This window comes from Gymnoscopelus microlampas (assembly GCF_963454915.1).
Source record: "Gymnoscopelus microlampas genome assembly, chromosome: 2".
Lineage (NCBI taxonomy): Eukaryota > Metazoa > Chordata > Actinopteri > Myctophiformes > Myctophidae > Gymnoscopelus > Gymnoscopelus microlampas.
This window is the reverse complement of record NC_139939.1, coordinates 7,759,318-7,776,227: the sequence shown is the minus strand read 5'-3', so window position 1 is coordinate 7,776,227 and position 16,910 is coordinate 7,759,318. Positions and strand designations below refer to the sequence as shown.

The following is a 16,910-nucleotide window of genomic DNA, read 5'->3' as shown; positions in this document are numbered from 1 at the left end:
ATGTTTTTTTCGATTTTGAATCAACATTTTGAATATTTTTTTTTTAACATAAATCTTCTTTCCTGGGGGTCCCCATGGCACAGGGTCAAAGCTGGTCAAATACACAATGTGGGGATCCTTCACATGAAAAGGTTTGAAAACCACTAACAGCTCTCATTTTTCTAGACAAAACATATCAGACAGATATTGATAGATTGATTGATTGATTGATTGATTGATTGAATATTTTGTTAACAGTTTGGGGGAAAAACACAGAAAGTACAGTTTAATACAAATAATGCTAAAATGATTGAACCCAAACCCAATAAAGCACTATGCATGGCTTGTTTCCATTGGGGCACATCACATGTGCATTCAATTCATTGAAACATTTAGTGACAGAGAAATATACAGCAACAGTTCTATGCAAAACATCATATAAACGATCGAGTTGTAATCAAAAAGAAAAATATGGGTAGATAAAATACAAAAAAAGGATGCTTCCCTATAAAAGGGTTTTTAAGAAAAAATAAATAACCAGTAGGTGGCTCTATGCACTCATCGAGTCGGTTTGAGGTCCGCCGTTGAACGAAAAGAAGAAGTGGATTTTAGGGGAGGGAAAGAGACACACACACAACATCCAGAGAGAGAGGGAGAGAGAGAGAGAGAGAAGCCCAGGCTGCAGATCAGACCGATCAGACAGACAGGGCAGATCAGAAAAGAAAGGGCTCTGATCTGATCTGGAGGGAGGAGGATAAGGAACACAAGAAGAACCAAACACGGGGCAGCTAAAGCAGCATGGCGGTCGGGGGGGACTTGTACCACCACCATCATCATCATCAGCTCCAGGGGCAGCAAGGGGGCAGCCTGGGGAGGATCAGGATGGGGGGCCTGCACTGTGGCCACAGGAAGACCTGGATCAACCTCCTACTGGGGCTGCTGCAGCTGCTGCTGCCCTGGTCTAAGGTCCAGCACGGCACGGCTCAGCTTCAAGGTATAGTGTGTGTGTATGCTGCTGCTGCTGCTGCTGCTGCTGCCTCGATCGTCGATCTCTGTGTGTGTGTGTGTGTGTGTGTGTGTGTGTGTGTGTGTGTGTGTGTGTGTGTGTGTGTGTGTGTGTGTGTGTGTGATCATTGTAGTGCTGCTTGGATTGCTATACTTGTGAGGAGCATAAAAATGTCCTGTATAAGTATAGTAGGATTTTTGGAGGAACAGGCATTGTCCTCCTGGTTGTTTTTTTTATGGGTTCAACTGTGTGTGTGTGTGTGTGTGTGTGTGTGTGTGTGTGTGTGTGTGTGTGTGTGTGTGTGTGTGTGTTGCTTGTGAGGACCATACAATGTCCTCATAATAGTAGGATTTTTTATGAGGAACAGACATTGTTCTGTACAGGAACATTTTCTTGGTCCTCCTCACAACAAGAGAAGTGTGTGTGTGTGTGTGTGTGTGTGTGTGTGTGTGTGTGTGTGTGTGTGTGTGTGTGTGTGTGTGTGTGTGTGTGTGTGTGTGTGTGTGTGTGTGTGTGTGTGTGTGCGTGCATGTGCGTGTGCGAGAACGCACCTATGGGTCTATAAAAAAAGAACAGATCTACAAGCTATCAACGCGTCGCATGGCGACGCGTTGATAGCTTGTAGATCTGTTCTTTGTTGGGGGGGACCAGTGGCACCCTTGTTTAAGCTGAATTTGTTGCTGAAAATTACGTAATGTCCATGTAATGTAATTTAATTACGTAATGTTAATTTTAAGGAATAACATTTAAGTAAAAAAAAATAATACGTATTTTTCAACAAGTTGAAAACAAAAAAAAACGTTAATTTGACTAAAATACCTTAATTTTTGGTGGAAAAAAATACGTCATTTTGTTGTCGCGAGCGGCAGGCATGGATGCGTGACGTTCGCGCGGAAGACTTTTAAATGAAATAAAAGCTTCAGGATAGAGAAAAGCCCATATTCATTTTTTATTATTATTTATTGTTTTATAATAAATACATGTACAGTTGGTGGCAGGAAATACATTATGGGAACAAAAGAGCTGGCATTGTTACTGTAGCTTTTAGCTGGACAACAAAAACAAAAATAAATGCATAAGAAATAACGTGTGTGTTGAAAAGCTGCATTCATTACAGTTACATTTATTTGTAAAACTTTATGTAGAATTATTATGATTTTTTATCTCTCCATGCTGGGACATTATCATGTCAGCTAGCTGTAGCTATTTAGCTACAGTAGCTTCCTTGGCTCAGACAGCAAAGAGTCAAAAAACATGATTAATTACTGCTACATTGTAAAAGTTTTATATCATGTATTATGTGTTTTTATCTCTCCATGGTGGGAGAGATAAACACAGGCTGTCAGCTAGCTGTGTAGCTGCTTAGCTACTGTAGCTTCTTTGGGGTTCAGACAGCAAAGTGGCAAAAAAACATGAGCTCATAATGAACCTGATGAAATATGCAGTGGTGGAAGAAGTAGCCTACTCAGATATTTTTACTTAACCCATAAGACCTGAAGCCCATTCTACAATGTCTCCTAAATCCCAACAGTATTCTGAAAAACCTATGTTTCTATATCAGTGGTGCTCCAACCTTTTTCATGTCAAGGACCCCCACAATTATATTTGGCTCGGTGCCGCACTATGAGCTTGTAGATCTGCTATTTTTGAATAGCCAAAGTGTAAAATAATGCTTTTTACCTGTGAGATATAGGGGAGTAGAAGTACAAGTACTGAAAATGAAAGTAATCCAGTAAAGAAAAAAATATCTCAACATTGTACTTATGTTCAGTGCTTGAGTAAATGTACTTAGTTACTTTACACCACTGATGACATATGATAAAAAACAAGGTGTCCCAGTAGTCAGATGAGGGGAGGATTACTCTAATTACACAGTAATTAGATACATAGTTAGCTAGCCTTGCTGTCTTTTGTCTTTGTGCAGAGCCACAGAGTTTGTCCTGCTCACCACCATGCCTTCTCATATGAATCATAAACTCACACCTACATACTATAATGTATTGTATAATCTTTTTTTACTTAGTTAAATGTAGCAATACCTCAATGTAGAACTAAATGTCCTGTGTTCAAAATGTTGACTTCAGTGAAAGTACAAAAGCATTGGGTGTCATAAATACATGCTTACAAGAACCAAAGTAAAAGTTGCCTAGACAGTTTTCTTTTTCAAGATTTGTCAAGCTTTTAAAAAAAAAAGCAGATCTACAAGCTCACAACGTGATGTGAGCTCATTTCCAAATAACCAAAGTATAACACGGGGCTTAAGTATGCTACTGTATGTTTTGTAACAATCTGCAAAGTAACTAGTAACTAACAGCTGTCAAACAATTGCAGTGGAGTGTGTTTACAACATGCGTTGCTCAAAGTGTTCTTTCTCAACACACCACCACCACCAGCAGCACCTCCGTCTCACTCATGTCATGTTCCTTCTTGTTCTCTCTCCTCCTCCCCCCCCCCAAAAAAACCTTGTTCTCTCTCTCCTCCACCCCCCTCAAAAAAAAACCTAAAGCCTTGAGTCAGATATCCAGCGGCGTGGTGGAGGTATGGCAGGCGGAGGACACGGACACCTTAGTCCCAGTACAGGTAAGACTTCCATTGTCGTGATGTACAGTAAAAGATGATCCCGTACTCGATAATGTGTGTACAGTACATCCAACCTCCTCAACAACACTGCATAAGCTAGAGCACTGGTTCTGACACATGTTCATGTCAAGGAAGGACCACCAACATTGATATGTACGGTATTTGGCCGCGGACCCCTATCTGAAAAGATTTTCACGACGCGCTGTGAGCTTGTAGATCGGTTAATTTCGATTTAGCCGAATAATCTCAACACAGTGAGCTCTCAAAGTGGAGTCCGGGGACCCCCAGGGGTCCGTGCAGGGGGTGCTTTGCAGGGGGGGTCCCCAGCTAAAATGGGAAACCGCTTAACCACTTACTGTAAGCCCCATTTAATTTTTCGGCTATTCGAAAACAACCTATTCTACAAGCTCCACGACGACGAGCTGGTTCTTTTCGACAAATGTTGACAAATCTCTTACGGGGGAGTCCCTGGCAGTGGCACCAAAAAAATCCTTTCAGATGGGGGTCCACGGCCAAACACATATCGATTTTAAGGGGGTCCTTGACGTGAAAATGTTTGAGAAGGGCTGATCTAGAGAGAAGGCCAGCTAGGCAGTAGTAGCAGCAGCAGCAGCAACACAGCATCAGCAGCACGCTGGCTGGCTCCATGCTGCAAACCCTCCATTGTTCAGACGTTTTTGGCTCCACATTGCAGCCTATTGTGCAGCGCACATGGCTCCTTCACTGCACACAGGAGGGAGGGAGAGAAGGAGGGAGGGAGGGAGAGAGAGAGTGACTTTGTATTGCCTCCATGTGCTCCTTGCATTTTGTGTAAAATATGGCAGACGGCTGGTTAATGGGTCTTATTGTGAAGGAATTAGCCAGAGCTACAATACGCACGGTATAGTTACACCATAATCCTATACCCAAGTGTAAAAGAAGTTGCTGCCACCGGTTTTTGAAAAGAAAGGCTGTGTGCATGAGGATGTTTTGTTCCTTCTTGCACATGGCATGCAGCTGTCTCTGGAGTGGTTTGAAAGCATTGTCGTCTCTTGTCGCGTGGAAAACCTAATTTGTCCAAAAACTGTTACTTTTCAGGATTCAAATAAAATAAACGGCAAAAGCAGCAGATCGCAGATGTCAGATTGCATATCGTCACTAATGGGGGGAAACCTACTGTACTGTATATCCAAAGCTGTTGCTTTTCAGGAAATGGGGGAGAAGAAACTGTATTCCAATGGCGCTAATGTAGTTATTACTTAGTCACAAATGTTTATAAAACCCATAGACAGACTTAACTACTTTCAACCTGACATCCCTATGTTGTCTTGTTATGCAAAAACGTTCAGAAATAGCTTCCTGCTCAACAGCTACGATATGTTGTCACATTGCACATGAAGTTGAGGGCATTGTTTGCTAGCACTTTCTTTCTTTGCATGCTTTGGAGTTTGTTCTTCCTCTTCCCTGCAGCAGCAGCAGCAGCAGTATTGTTTTTTTCTTTTTTTGTGAGTGGCAGCAGAGGCCTTCACACTGTGGCTGTCTGTCGCCGGGCGAGGTTTCGTCTGCACTGTAAACTCAGTTTCCTGGGACGGTTATGTAATGGCAAGGCGCTCCGCTCCGCTCGGTCACGGTGCGGTCGCTGAGTGTTTGCTGATAAACTTTGTCATGAAGTCACCAGCTGACTGTTAGTGTATACCATCCCTCCTGGAGGGGTGTGGCAGGCAGGCAGGCAAACAGACAGGCAGGCAGGCAGACAGACAGACAGACAGACAAGGCAGGCAGACAGATAGCAAAACAGGTGAACCCGCCGCGGTTAAACACATTCACACTGGCGTCCATATTTTGGGCATGTGGGCATATTATGTGGAGAAAACCTTCAAACCATTTTCAATTTTTCACAATTTTTAAATAGTTTTGCAACTTTTTGAAAATAGCATATCTACAAGTTCACACTTAAGCCCTATTTTATACTTTGGCTACCGGGAAATAGCCATGTATAGAATAAGAGCTTAAGTGGTTTATGTTGTTGCAGGGCTCCAGAGTGCATCCATAGAAATGTGTCCACTAGTGAAACTAATCAGTGTTCATTGGTTGCACCTTGTGCAGGTCTGTCTACTGGATCTCAGGCTTCATGTGACCAGCCTGTGACATCAGCCGTCATCTATGCCATTAGTTGACTATGACATCAGTTGTCTGTGACATATGCATCTATGATGTATGACTCCAAATGTGGACAAGTTTTCAGCCCGATCCGAGTCCTACTGACATCTATTATAAAATGAAAGTTTTAAGTTGGCCTAGTACCGGCAGTGAGCACAAGACACTAGTCGGTCACACACACACACACACACACACACACACACACACACACACACACACACACACACACACACACACACACACACACACACACACACACACACACACACACACACACACACACACACACACACACACACACACACACACACACATACCTGTCACACAAACTGACCATCTCATAGACAGCTAGCCTCTGGCAGAGCCATGCCGTAAAAAAAAAACAGGTTCAAACTACCTATTAGGCCCTACTATTTGCTATTGAGTAGGTTTTTCATTATGTTACATAATGTTTACCATACATACATACAGCGTCTTCAAACCTGTGTAACCTCTAGGAATGATGTTATGACGCCCTGCGCTCCGTGCGTGCATGTGTAATTATTAGTGTATGTAAACACACGTATGTAGAGCAAAGGTCAACCATTGGCAGAGTTGATGGACGGCTGTGATAAATGGAAGAAAAAAATGTGACGGGCGGGAGGAGTAAACGAAACGAACACAAAGAAATGCATCAGGTGTTCTCCACTCAGCAAATAGTAATACACAGGACGGGGTGCACGCACTCATGCACGCATTCATGCACGCACGGACACATGCAGTGGCGGAAAAAGTACTCACATTTTTTACTTAAGCATTTGCTAGCATCGCGACACATTGTGAGCTTGTAGATCAGCTATTTTCAAATGGCCGAAATGTATATAGGGCTCAAGTGGTTAATGTATGTTTTGTAATAATAACAAAAATCTACATTAACTAGTAACTAAAGTTTTCAAATAATTGTAGTGGAGTAAAAGTACAATATTTGCCTCTGAGATGTAGTGGAGTAGAAGTAGAAGTACAGAAAATTGGAAATACTAAACAAAAGTAAAAATACCCCCAAATTGTTCTTAAGTACAGTACTTAAGTAAATGTACTTAGTTACTGTACACCACTGGACACATGCACACACATGCACGCACGCACGCACAGCCACACACATGCACACACACATACATGCACACACACATACAGTACGCTACATGCACGCACAAAAGCACGCGCGCATATCGCACACACAGCTCTCTTGCAGAGTGAGTGACAGGGTAGATTAGAGGGTGGATGTGTTGACATTGCGTGGTGTCATATTGAGGTGAGGGGGGCGGTGTGTGTGTGTGTGTGTGTGTGTGTGTGTGTGTGTGTGTGTGTGTGTGTGTGTGTGTGTAACGTCTCAGTTACAGAAGCTGTAGGTGACACGGCGTGGTCGTTTATTAACCCCTTGCTACTGTGACTGGGAGCTTCTCTTCTGTGTAGTCCCTGGCTCCCGGGGATCCACATTATTAACCTCTAGTTATCATCGTCGTCTGCTGGACAGTTCAACCCAAACCCAAAAATAGCAGATCTACAAGCTCATAGCGCGGCACCGAGTGCCGCGCTATGAGCTTGTAGATCTGCTATTTTTGGAAATATAGTGAAAATGTGTGCAAATCTTTGAATATATATTGTTTTTAAAGCGAACATTTGTAACTCAAATCTTTGCTTCTGGGGGGTCCCTGGAACAATATTTTTGAGATGGGGGTCCGGATGAGGGTCTCAGTGTGTAGGGTTGGTATCCGGAACAGATCCAACATCAAGGACCTGGGAATCGGTTCCGTCACATTTGGTGTTTAGTAAATCGTTGTTGTCGGGCTCTTGTCTCCATATTCTAACATTTTGTGTTTTTTCGTAAATTAATGCCCTACTTGATCACACTACAGTGCCACACAAGGATCTGCTACTTTTGCTATTTTTTAATTTGAATCCCGAAAAGTAACAGTTTTGGACATACGAGGTTTCCACCCGACAGAGAGGAAATGTCCCCGTACAATAGGGCACTAGGAAAGGGGGCTTAACGGTGATTCATACTCAGTTTCTCCCCGTGTCGCGTGCCGTCGTAAAAACAAAGCCGATCTACAAGCTCGCATCACGTCGCATTGCGACAGGCGTTTTTAGAGCTTGTAGATTTTCTATTCTCAGGGCGTGACACTGTGGCTGCGCTCAACGTGTGTGTAAATCAGGCATTGCCGTGTGCCGTCTTGCTCAAGGACACGGTGTGAAGCCGGGATCTTGGTTTTCCATTATTATGTAATGATCTCTAGCTGCCTGCCTGCCAGCCAGCCAGCCCAGGCCTTTCTGCTGCGGAGTGGAGAGAAGCACTCAGGCAGATGATTCAAGGTGATGTAGTACGATACGATAAGGCAGTAGATCTCAAACCACCCCCAAATTGATATATATTTGGCCGCGGACGCCGCATCTGAAAAGGTTTTGTGCCAGAAGAGAAGATTTGTGTTAAAACAAGAAAAAAAAGGACGGTCATAATTGATACCAGCTCGCGGCAAGCTTTTTAGCGTTGTTTAAAGCCATGCCCCTTTTACCTAAAGCCATGCCCCTTTTGCCGGGCGGGATTGGAAAACCAGTCAGATTGAAAAAGGAGTGCTCGTTTTCTTCCATGAGCTGTGCGCGAGGCGACGTCTCGGAGGTACCGAGACTAGGGGGGGACGATGATTTATGATTCTTGATTCTGTCTCTATCGGGACATAACTCGGACGGCGCTGAGCCGGCTGGAGGTGACTTTGCAACCGCGACTCGCTTGCCTAAGCTCGCTTTTCTTGGCTCAAGTGACCTTCAGACGGCACGCCTCCGTCGGTGAAAACGAGTACACCTTTTTCAATCTGACTGGTTTTCCAATCATACTGTATCATATATAAGAAATCAAGGGCACGCCCCCGTTTTGAAGGAAAGGGCCACATTCCTTAGGCTGTTCCTTGACCAGCTCTCTAGCGAGCTGGTAAAAACAGCCAACGTATAAGTGGTTCAAATGATATGATGTGACGCTGTACTAACACATTTTTCTGGGGAACCCCCTACGAAAACCACTACGATCAGGCTTCCTTCAAGCTGAAGTCAAACTGGTCCATCTATAACGCCAGGCATTACAACCGGAACACTGAGAATGTTCTATGTCTTTTTAATGCGACAGAAATGTGCTAGTGAAGCACTGTGTAAACTTCTCTTTTTTTAATAAATGTTTTAATCATAACCAGACAAAGAGGAGGGATCTATGGCATTGTAAGGGGCTGTGTTGTCCACAGCAGTAGTCCTCAAACTTTTTTTCTGCCCCCAAATTGATATATATTTGGCCGTGGACCCCCGTCTGAAAAGGTTTTGTGCCAGGGCAGGGACCGCCAGAATTTATGTTAAAAGAAATTTAAAATTTAAAAATGTCGAAACATTTTCAATATTTTTCAAAAAAAATCACACATTTCAGATGTTGTGAGCTTGTAGATCTGATACTTTTGAATAAACAACGTAGTGGTTAAAACGATTGTGATTCTACAGCAGAGTGCTTTGGACTTACAGAGTGCTAACCACCTTGGTTGGATCAGATGCCTCTGCTTGGTGTTTGTGGGTGTGTGTCGCTCTCACCCTCCTGCTCAGGACAGAGACGTTGATGAATGGCGCTCCTCTCCCAAAAAACTTTAACCGAGGTGCCCAGGGCGCTTCGCCAAAAACCACGCCTGGCTGAAACGCAAGGCACGAAGCTGGCAAGAGGAGCCATAGAAACGCAGGCAGGTCAAAAAGACGTTTTCTGTGGACATGGCCCCTAAGGCTGGTGAAACAAAGTTGTTGGAAATAGGAATTAGTCCGCAGTTAGTCAACTAATGAGTTAATGACCTTTTACTACTAGTCGTTTAAACTAATTATACTAACTATTATCCCTAGTTGGAAGGTGGTCTTTGGTTTAAAAAAAAAAGGGGAAACGCATCAACAATACAAAATGAACAAAATCCAAAACTTTAGAAGGTTAAAAAGCTTTGATATAAAAGTCTGGTTCGTAATGGAACAAATAAAATGCATGTATGCAACATGTTTCAGCCTCAAGTGCCACTAGAAGGTTTCTGCCCAAGAGCGACAATATACTTTATATTCTCACAACGGCCATTTTGTTCTTGCATCATACTTATGGTGGTTCAGTGGATTCAAAGTTTAGGCTGGTTCACCTCCTCCACAGTCAATGAAGCAATTCATTCAAATGTCATTCAAACCACCAGCCGGCCAAGAATAACCCCATAAACATTGCTTTCATTGACTGTTTGATAGGATGTTTGACTTTTATAAAGCCCTCCACGTCTTATTGTGAGAATATACAGTATTCCTTCCTGACCGTGGACTGTAAAAGGGCAGCAGTCCACCTCTCTCTCACTGGCCACAGCCCTGCTAAAAATACATCCAAACTAATCGGCTATGCATGGAATTCACAGAGAAATACTGCAATGTTTTTATAACTGGATGTGTGTAATAGCTTTGGTTCACGCAGGACAAACATACAGAGACTCTGCGGAGGCTGTTGGGTTGGCGTAGAGCTGTGTGGTAGAAAGTAGAAAGTGCATTTACTCAAGTACTGCACATACAGTGAGTGCGATTCTGAGGTGCTTTGACTTTACTTGAGCATGTCCATTTTTCAATGCTTTCTATTCCACTACATCTCATTATTTGTTAGTTACTTTGTAGATTTAGATATTAATTCACAAAACATACGTTAAACACCAAGTTTATGCTTCAGATCTACAAGCTCTGAGCTTGAAGATCTGCAATTTTCAAAAGATTTTGACGCATTTTTGAAAACCCTGTGAAGTGGGACATTCTGCATAATGAGTACTTTTACTTTTGGTGCTTTAAGGACATGTTGATGCCGGTACTTTTGTCCTTTTACGGAAGTACATTTTTGAAGACTTTTACTTGTAACAGATTCATTTCTACATTGTGGCATTGCTATACTTTTACTTAAGCAAAAACGAAATGGAAGAACTTCTTCCTCCACTGGCGTAGAGATGGAACGGGGACTGTGGAACATATCGATCGTGTATTTATTTTCCATCCACGGACGGTTCTGTCTGAGGCAGAGCAGTAGAGACATCCATTCTAACCGCCACTGCTTAAATTAAACTGTACTTTACAATAACATAGCAGTGTTCAAATATAAACACACTTCATACACAGTGTGGAAAGACAGTGAGTCCATGCGTCATCACGCCGACTGAACACATGGGAGCTTTCACTGACATCTTTAGCCTCTCAAACCCAAGACTTAGAATATTTTGTCGTCGTTGGATACGATTTTGTCCACAATTCCATGCTGTATTGATGTGGTACCATAGGAGAGATAACAGGCGAACGTTGATCAAAAGAACAATTTGTTAATTAAGCAATGCAGATGTTTAACAATAATTTAACTCTTGAGAGCGTAAAATGAAACCAAATGGACCCTTACGGGTCCATTTGGTTTCATTTTACGCTCTCAAGAGTTAAAGATCTATAAGGGGTCCATTTGGTTGCCAACTCTCCCATCATTTAGCTGGGGACCCACCCGGAAACTCCTCAAGGACCACTGGTGGTCCCCGGACCACGTCTTGAGAACCACTGCCCTACTTGATCTTACTACTAGTGTCACACTGTATCAAGTGCCACAAAAGTATCAAAAATAGCAGATCTACAAGCTCAATGTGTCGCTAAGCGACACGTTTCGAGCTTGTAGATCTGCTATTTTTATTCAAATCCTGAAAAGTAACAGTTTTGGACATATGAGCTTTCCACCCACCAGAGACGATTTGTTTTCCAATATAGAAAGACATCTGTCATGTCAACTATTACTAGGGTTGCCAAACACTGTCGCTTGAAATAAGGAACCGTCCCTTATTTGGAAAGTAAAAAGACGTGTCCCTTTATCGAACTGATAAGGGACACAACATTGTTCCTTGTTTTAGGGAATCAATCCATGACATATCTTACATGTTCAAACAGCTCATATACATATACTACAGGTTGTTAAACACTTAAACACTCTAGACTTTTGTAAACTGGACCTGAGTTGTCTCGGTACTTGGGTGTTTTTTTTTCTGTCTACACTAAATGTCTTTGCCAAAAAATAGCCGATCTACAAGCTCACGACGCGTTGTAGATCTTGTAGATCGGCTATTTTTGGCTGGGTGTCCCTATTTGAATTCAGGTGGTTGTCAACCTACGGTTAACTTCCTGACAGATTTTTAATTACTTCCCGTAAACGCAAAATAGAGAATAAATAAATATTACACCCGTCCTAGGTATCCTGTAAAATGTAGTTACTATGGGCAGGGTTTGGATGACAATATAGCCTTTGCAACAGATTTTATTATTTTTATAAAAAATAATTATAACATTTTTTAATATTCGATTTTTATCCTAAAAACGATTATTCGAATATTCGATTATTCTGACCCATCCCTACTCTGTACTTTGACTGCTCTGGATTAGCATTTTGTACGGGCTATTATCAGGTATAAATATAAATGTAGTCAAAGTACACTAGTGGTATTTTTATTAACAGGTGTAAATATAGTCAAAGTGTAACCTATCCCCCACTAGTAGTGTGGGTCCACAGCGGATAATGCAGAAATATGTTGTATATATAACCTGTATATGTTGGCAGGAAATGTCGGAAATGAATGTTTGGAATATGAATTTCCTCAATGCAAGTGTACCATACATACATACGCACGCACGCACGCACGCACGTGTCGCACACACGCCCTGTTGTGGAAAGTTCATTCCGTGACACGCCCGTTAGTTCACATCCAACCTCCAGCCCCCCAAAATCTCCTCACACAGAGATGGCTATCATGATGGAATCCTGGAGTAAGCTCTCAAAGAGCTCTCTCATAGCGCGGCACTCGGTGCCACGCTATGAGCTTGTAGATCTGTTTTTTTTATAGCCAAAGCAATCTAAAATTACAGAGATGTGTTCCCGGATTGAATCAGTTAACCTCTTAAGCCCTGCTTATCGTATATTATACTTTACCGTACAACGGTGTAAAACGGTGTAAAACACTTAGATCGATAAGCTCACAATGTGTCTTGTTGAGTCGAAACTTCTATATCTGAAAAGGCCGGAAAATGTTGGCCTATGAGGACGTGCCCAAAGGAGGAGCGCCCGGGGATTGTTTGGAGTTTGCTTGTAGATCGGCTATTTAAATAAATACGAGAAACTTTTTGAATAATCATGCAACATTTGAACACATCGGGTGCCAGCATTTTTTCATAACAACTTACCGTGGGTGCCAGCATTCTCCCCATTGACTGCGCTTTGCTGTTTAACGTTTCCGCGTGCGTTACAAGCAAATCCACGGAAAAAAAAGCATCGATTCATGTTTTGCCATGAGCCTAGCTCAGGGGTGTCGAACTCATTTTGGGGTCCGGGCCACATTGGTCAAATGGTGACTTGATGTGGGCAGAAACCAGTTGCGGACGCGCATGTGCGCTCACACGCATTCAGTTATACAGCATTGTTTTTCAGTCTGTTTTCTCAGTCACTGCTACTAACTACAGTATATCACCTTTAAAAACATGTTATTATGAAGAAGAATAGCTACTTTAATTATTGACATTAAAAACAAAATGCAATTTGTAAGGAGCATTCAATCCAGAAACGCATGTGTCTTTAAAAAAAAAAAAAAAAAAAAAAAAAAAAAATATATATATATATATATATATATATATATATATATATATATATATATATATATATATATATATATATATATATATATATATATATATATATATATATATATATATATATATAAAAATTAATCTTAAAATGACAGATGCTTTCCCAGATTGAATGTTAAATAGCTCTGAGTTCAAGAGAGAGAGATGGGACACACAGACAGACAGACAGACAGACAGACAGACAGACAGACAGACAGACAGACAGACATTACTACTCGACTAGCAGTTGAATAGACTGTTAACAAGCCAATCAGTCAGAACATTCCACAGCTGGGAAGAGACAATAGCGGGCCATCAGAGGTACTCGCTGCAGCGAGTGGTGGAGGGGGGAGAGCTGCTTGGACGCAATTTAAAGTGCGACTCTATGTCTGTTACATGTAGTATCAATTTACTATTTTTAAAAGTATTTTGCGGGCCGCCATGGACCTTTCCGCGGGCCGCAAAACGCCCGCGGGCCGCCAGTTAGACAACGCTGGCCTAGCTACAGGCTGGAACCATAACATTCCCCTCGCGGGTTACAACGGGGGGGGATCGCGCATCGCGCATGACCGTTTTTCCCCACAGGAAACAGATTCGGAGATATAGGCGTTTCAAAGTAGGAAATAGACAGGAACCGGATGGGGGGAAAAAAAGTGTTTCCGGTGAGCGATCTGGCACTTCCTTCGCAGGATTACAATGGGTGCTCCCAGAGCTGCTCTAGCCCCGCCCGCGCGGAGAAAAACGAAAAAAACAAAAAGACTGAAATCACGGTTCAGACCGTGAACGGCACCGAAGCTTCGGAACCGCCACTATGTAAACACACGGTTCAGACCGTGTTTGGCACCCGATGTGTTAACAGTAAAAAGTTTGTATCAGGGGTCCCTGGCACAAAATCTTTTCAAACGGGTTCCCAAAGCCAAATAAATTACATCAATTTGGCGGTCCTTGACTTGAAAAAGTTTTGACAGCTTAGCAAAAAAAAAAAATGCACAGCGAGACAGACATAATGCTACAGTCTGTGCCTAGTAGTCATTGTGGCCAGTGACATGCGTTAATTTTTTCCATGCCGCGCATACTGCGGTGTGTGTGTGTGTGTGTGTTGTCATTAGTTGCAGTTTTAAAATGCAGAGGGCTCTTGGTTTAGACAGAGAGACAGAGAGGCAGACAGACAGACAGACAGACTTGGAACTCCTTCCTGTTTATCTCTCTGCGTGTTTATCGGTGTGGGCCATCCCATGTAGTATAGTCCACGTGTCGTACTGTCAGAGTTGTAAAGTAACTAAGTATATTTACTCAAGTACTGTACACGTTTGAGGTATTTTTCACAAAACATTATCATTTCATGTATTTTACAGTACTGTAAGTGGCTGTGGATGACGGGAGGGCTCTGAATGGAATGACATCTAGCTATCTGCTGCAATGACACACACACACACACACACACACACACACACACACACAGGCTGTGCGCTCATACTCGCAGCGCGCAGCCGCACGCTCGTACTGGCAGCGCGCTCCCATTTGTTTGTTTTGCCGGCTCCAGGCTTTGTCTTCACCTAGCGGGTAATTAAATCGAATTAAAGTTAGAAAACCCCCCCCCAAAAAGTTAAATATCCGCCCAGAAACCGCGGATATTTTATCCGCCCAGAAACCGCGCTGCACGCGCGTGCGTGACTGCCAGGTAGCGCACCCAATAGAGCTGACAAATATCGGCGCCCCTGCACACACACACACACACACACACACACACACACACACACACACACACACACACACACACACACACACACACACACACAAACTGTATTTGATCCTGCGGGGCAAATACAGTTTTCCTGTTTACCCAGCTGATTGCTGCTCAAGTGGTCAGACTTGAGCGCAGGTCAGCTATGGGCCGCCCTTAGGTTAAAACTTAAGTGTTTAAGGGCTCAAGGGCAGATTCATTGCAGTTATCGAGGGAGGGGGGATGGGTGATTTATCCACTCAGGTCAGATCAGATTGTTTGGTTCTTTTGAGTGTAGACACAGATTGAGGAAAAGGAAAATCCTGTTCTAAAAAATAGGTGTGAAACGTTAGTTGCGCGTACCTTTTTGTCTCCTTTAGCAGTGGTTGATAACCACCAGCTGAATGGTTTGTAACCCACATGATAGATCCACAGTAAATTCAAACTCATTTCAAAGTTCTGGTTATGAATCAACAGGGTACGACCTTAAGGTGTTAAGTGGTTCTCCAATCTACTTGCCCCATCTACATGTCTACTTGCCCTGCCTAAGAGGTACCATTGCCGGCAGTGCAGCATGTAGATTTCTCTCACAATTCTCAAATCCATTCCATCCGTTGTTGATGGTGGAAGTCTTTTTTTCTTGTATTTCCTTTTCTGTTTTTTTTTTTACATTTTTTGTATGGTGTTTTTATTGTGATCTGGATCTCCCTTGGGTCTGAAATAAAGATTGAATTGAATTGTGTAAAATATTGCACGCATGCAGCCATGCGTGTTGTGACGGCCCGAGTCACAATTGACTCTAATTAATAGGCCAATTGACTAATTAATGGGAGTCAATTGTGACTCGGGCCGTCACAGTGTGCATATACACACACACAAACCAAAAGTTTGCTAAAGTAGCAGATCTACAAGCTCGAAACGCGGCGCGAAGCAATGGTTTTGTATATATAGAGTCTGCAGTAAGGTGTGTATCCTATACAAACATTGTTCAGGCGTTTGGTTTGTAGTCGGCTGCTTCCATGGTGTACTAACAGCCGTGCATATGACGGAATACAGAAGCTCTCCAACAGGTCCTTTTTTTAAAACACAGTTCAGTAGCTATACAGCCACTGACCAGAGGAAAAGTCCAGCGTTAATTCCATGTTATCAGCTTAACTCTAGCCGCCTGTAATCACCGCTGACTGACGGGTGAAATATTAGCTTGCAAAGAGGACATATTTGTGTCGTGGGATAAGTGTGGGGTTTAAGCTAAGCTTTCAACAAGCCGGAGTCTTAGCATAAGCTTCTTAACACGCCCCATTATGGAGTCATTATGAAGACCTGAAATCACACTAATTACTGTGATACTGGAAAGCCACAAAGTACACAACACAATGTGTAAGCTCAGCTCTTTCACTTGTGCGTCTGCTCTGAGTGATTTTAGGTTGGTATTGTGCCCTGCAATAACCAAACAAAGGATAATGAAACTACACAAACACAGCACAATACTCTCAGCTATGCTATCTACTGTCTTTCTACACAATTCAATGAGCTGTAAACATGCTACATGATGCTACATGATGCTACATGATGCTACATTCGACGTCAACTTTATAGTCATATCACAGGTTTATAGGTGTAAAGAAGTGGTGAAAAAATGTATCGTAACAGGTTGCCATTGTTTGGAAGCCTGTTATTTATATCATTAACTGCTTTAAGGTAAAATAAGGTTAAAATGATGTTAATTAGCTCTACATTCTGATAGTATTCATTGCTAGTGTTTGTTCAGTGACAGAAGTCTCC

At 42.5% G+C, this 16,910-nt stretch overlaps 1 protein-coding gene across 1 annotated transcript in view; it reads left to right on the top strand.

The window, feature by feature from the left end:
- Nucleotides 1-644: 644 nt before the first annotated feature.
- The window catches only part of tmem131l (transmembrane 131 like), a 94,814-nt gene continuing 78,548 nt past the window's right edge, over nt 645-16,910 (top strand). Inside the window, exons 1-2 of the mRNA XM_084044521.1 lie at nt 645-973; nt 3,492-3,565. Of these exons, the coding sequence (XP_083900647.1) occupies nt 778-973; nt 3,492-3,565 (270 nt within the window). The 5' untranslated portion in view covers nt 645-777. The remainder of the gene's footprint in view (nt 974-3,491; nt 3,566-16,910) is intronic.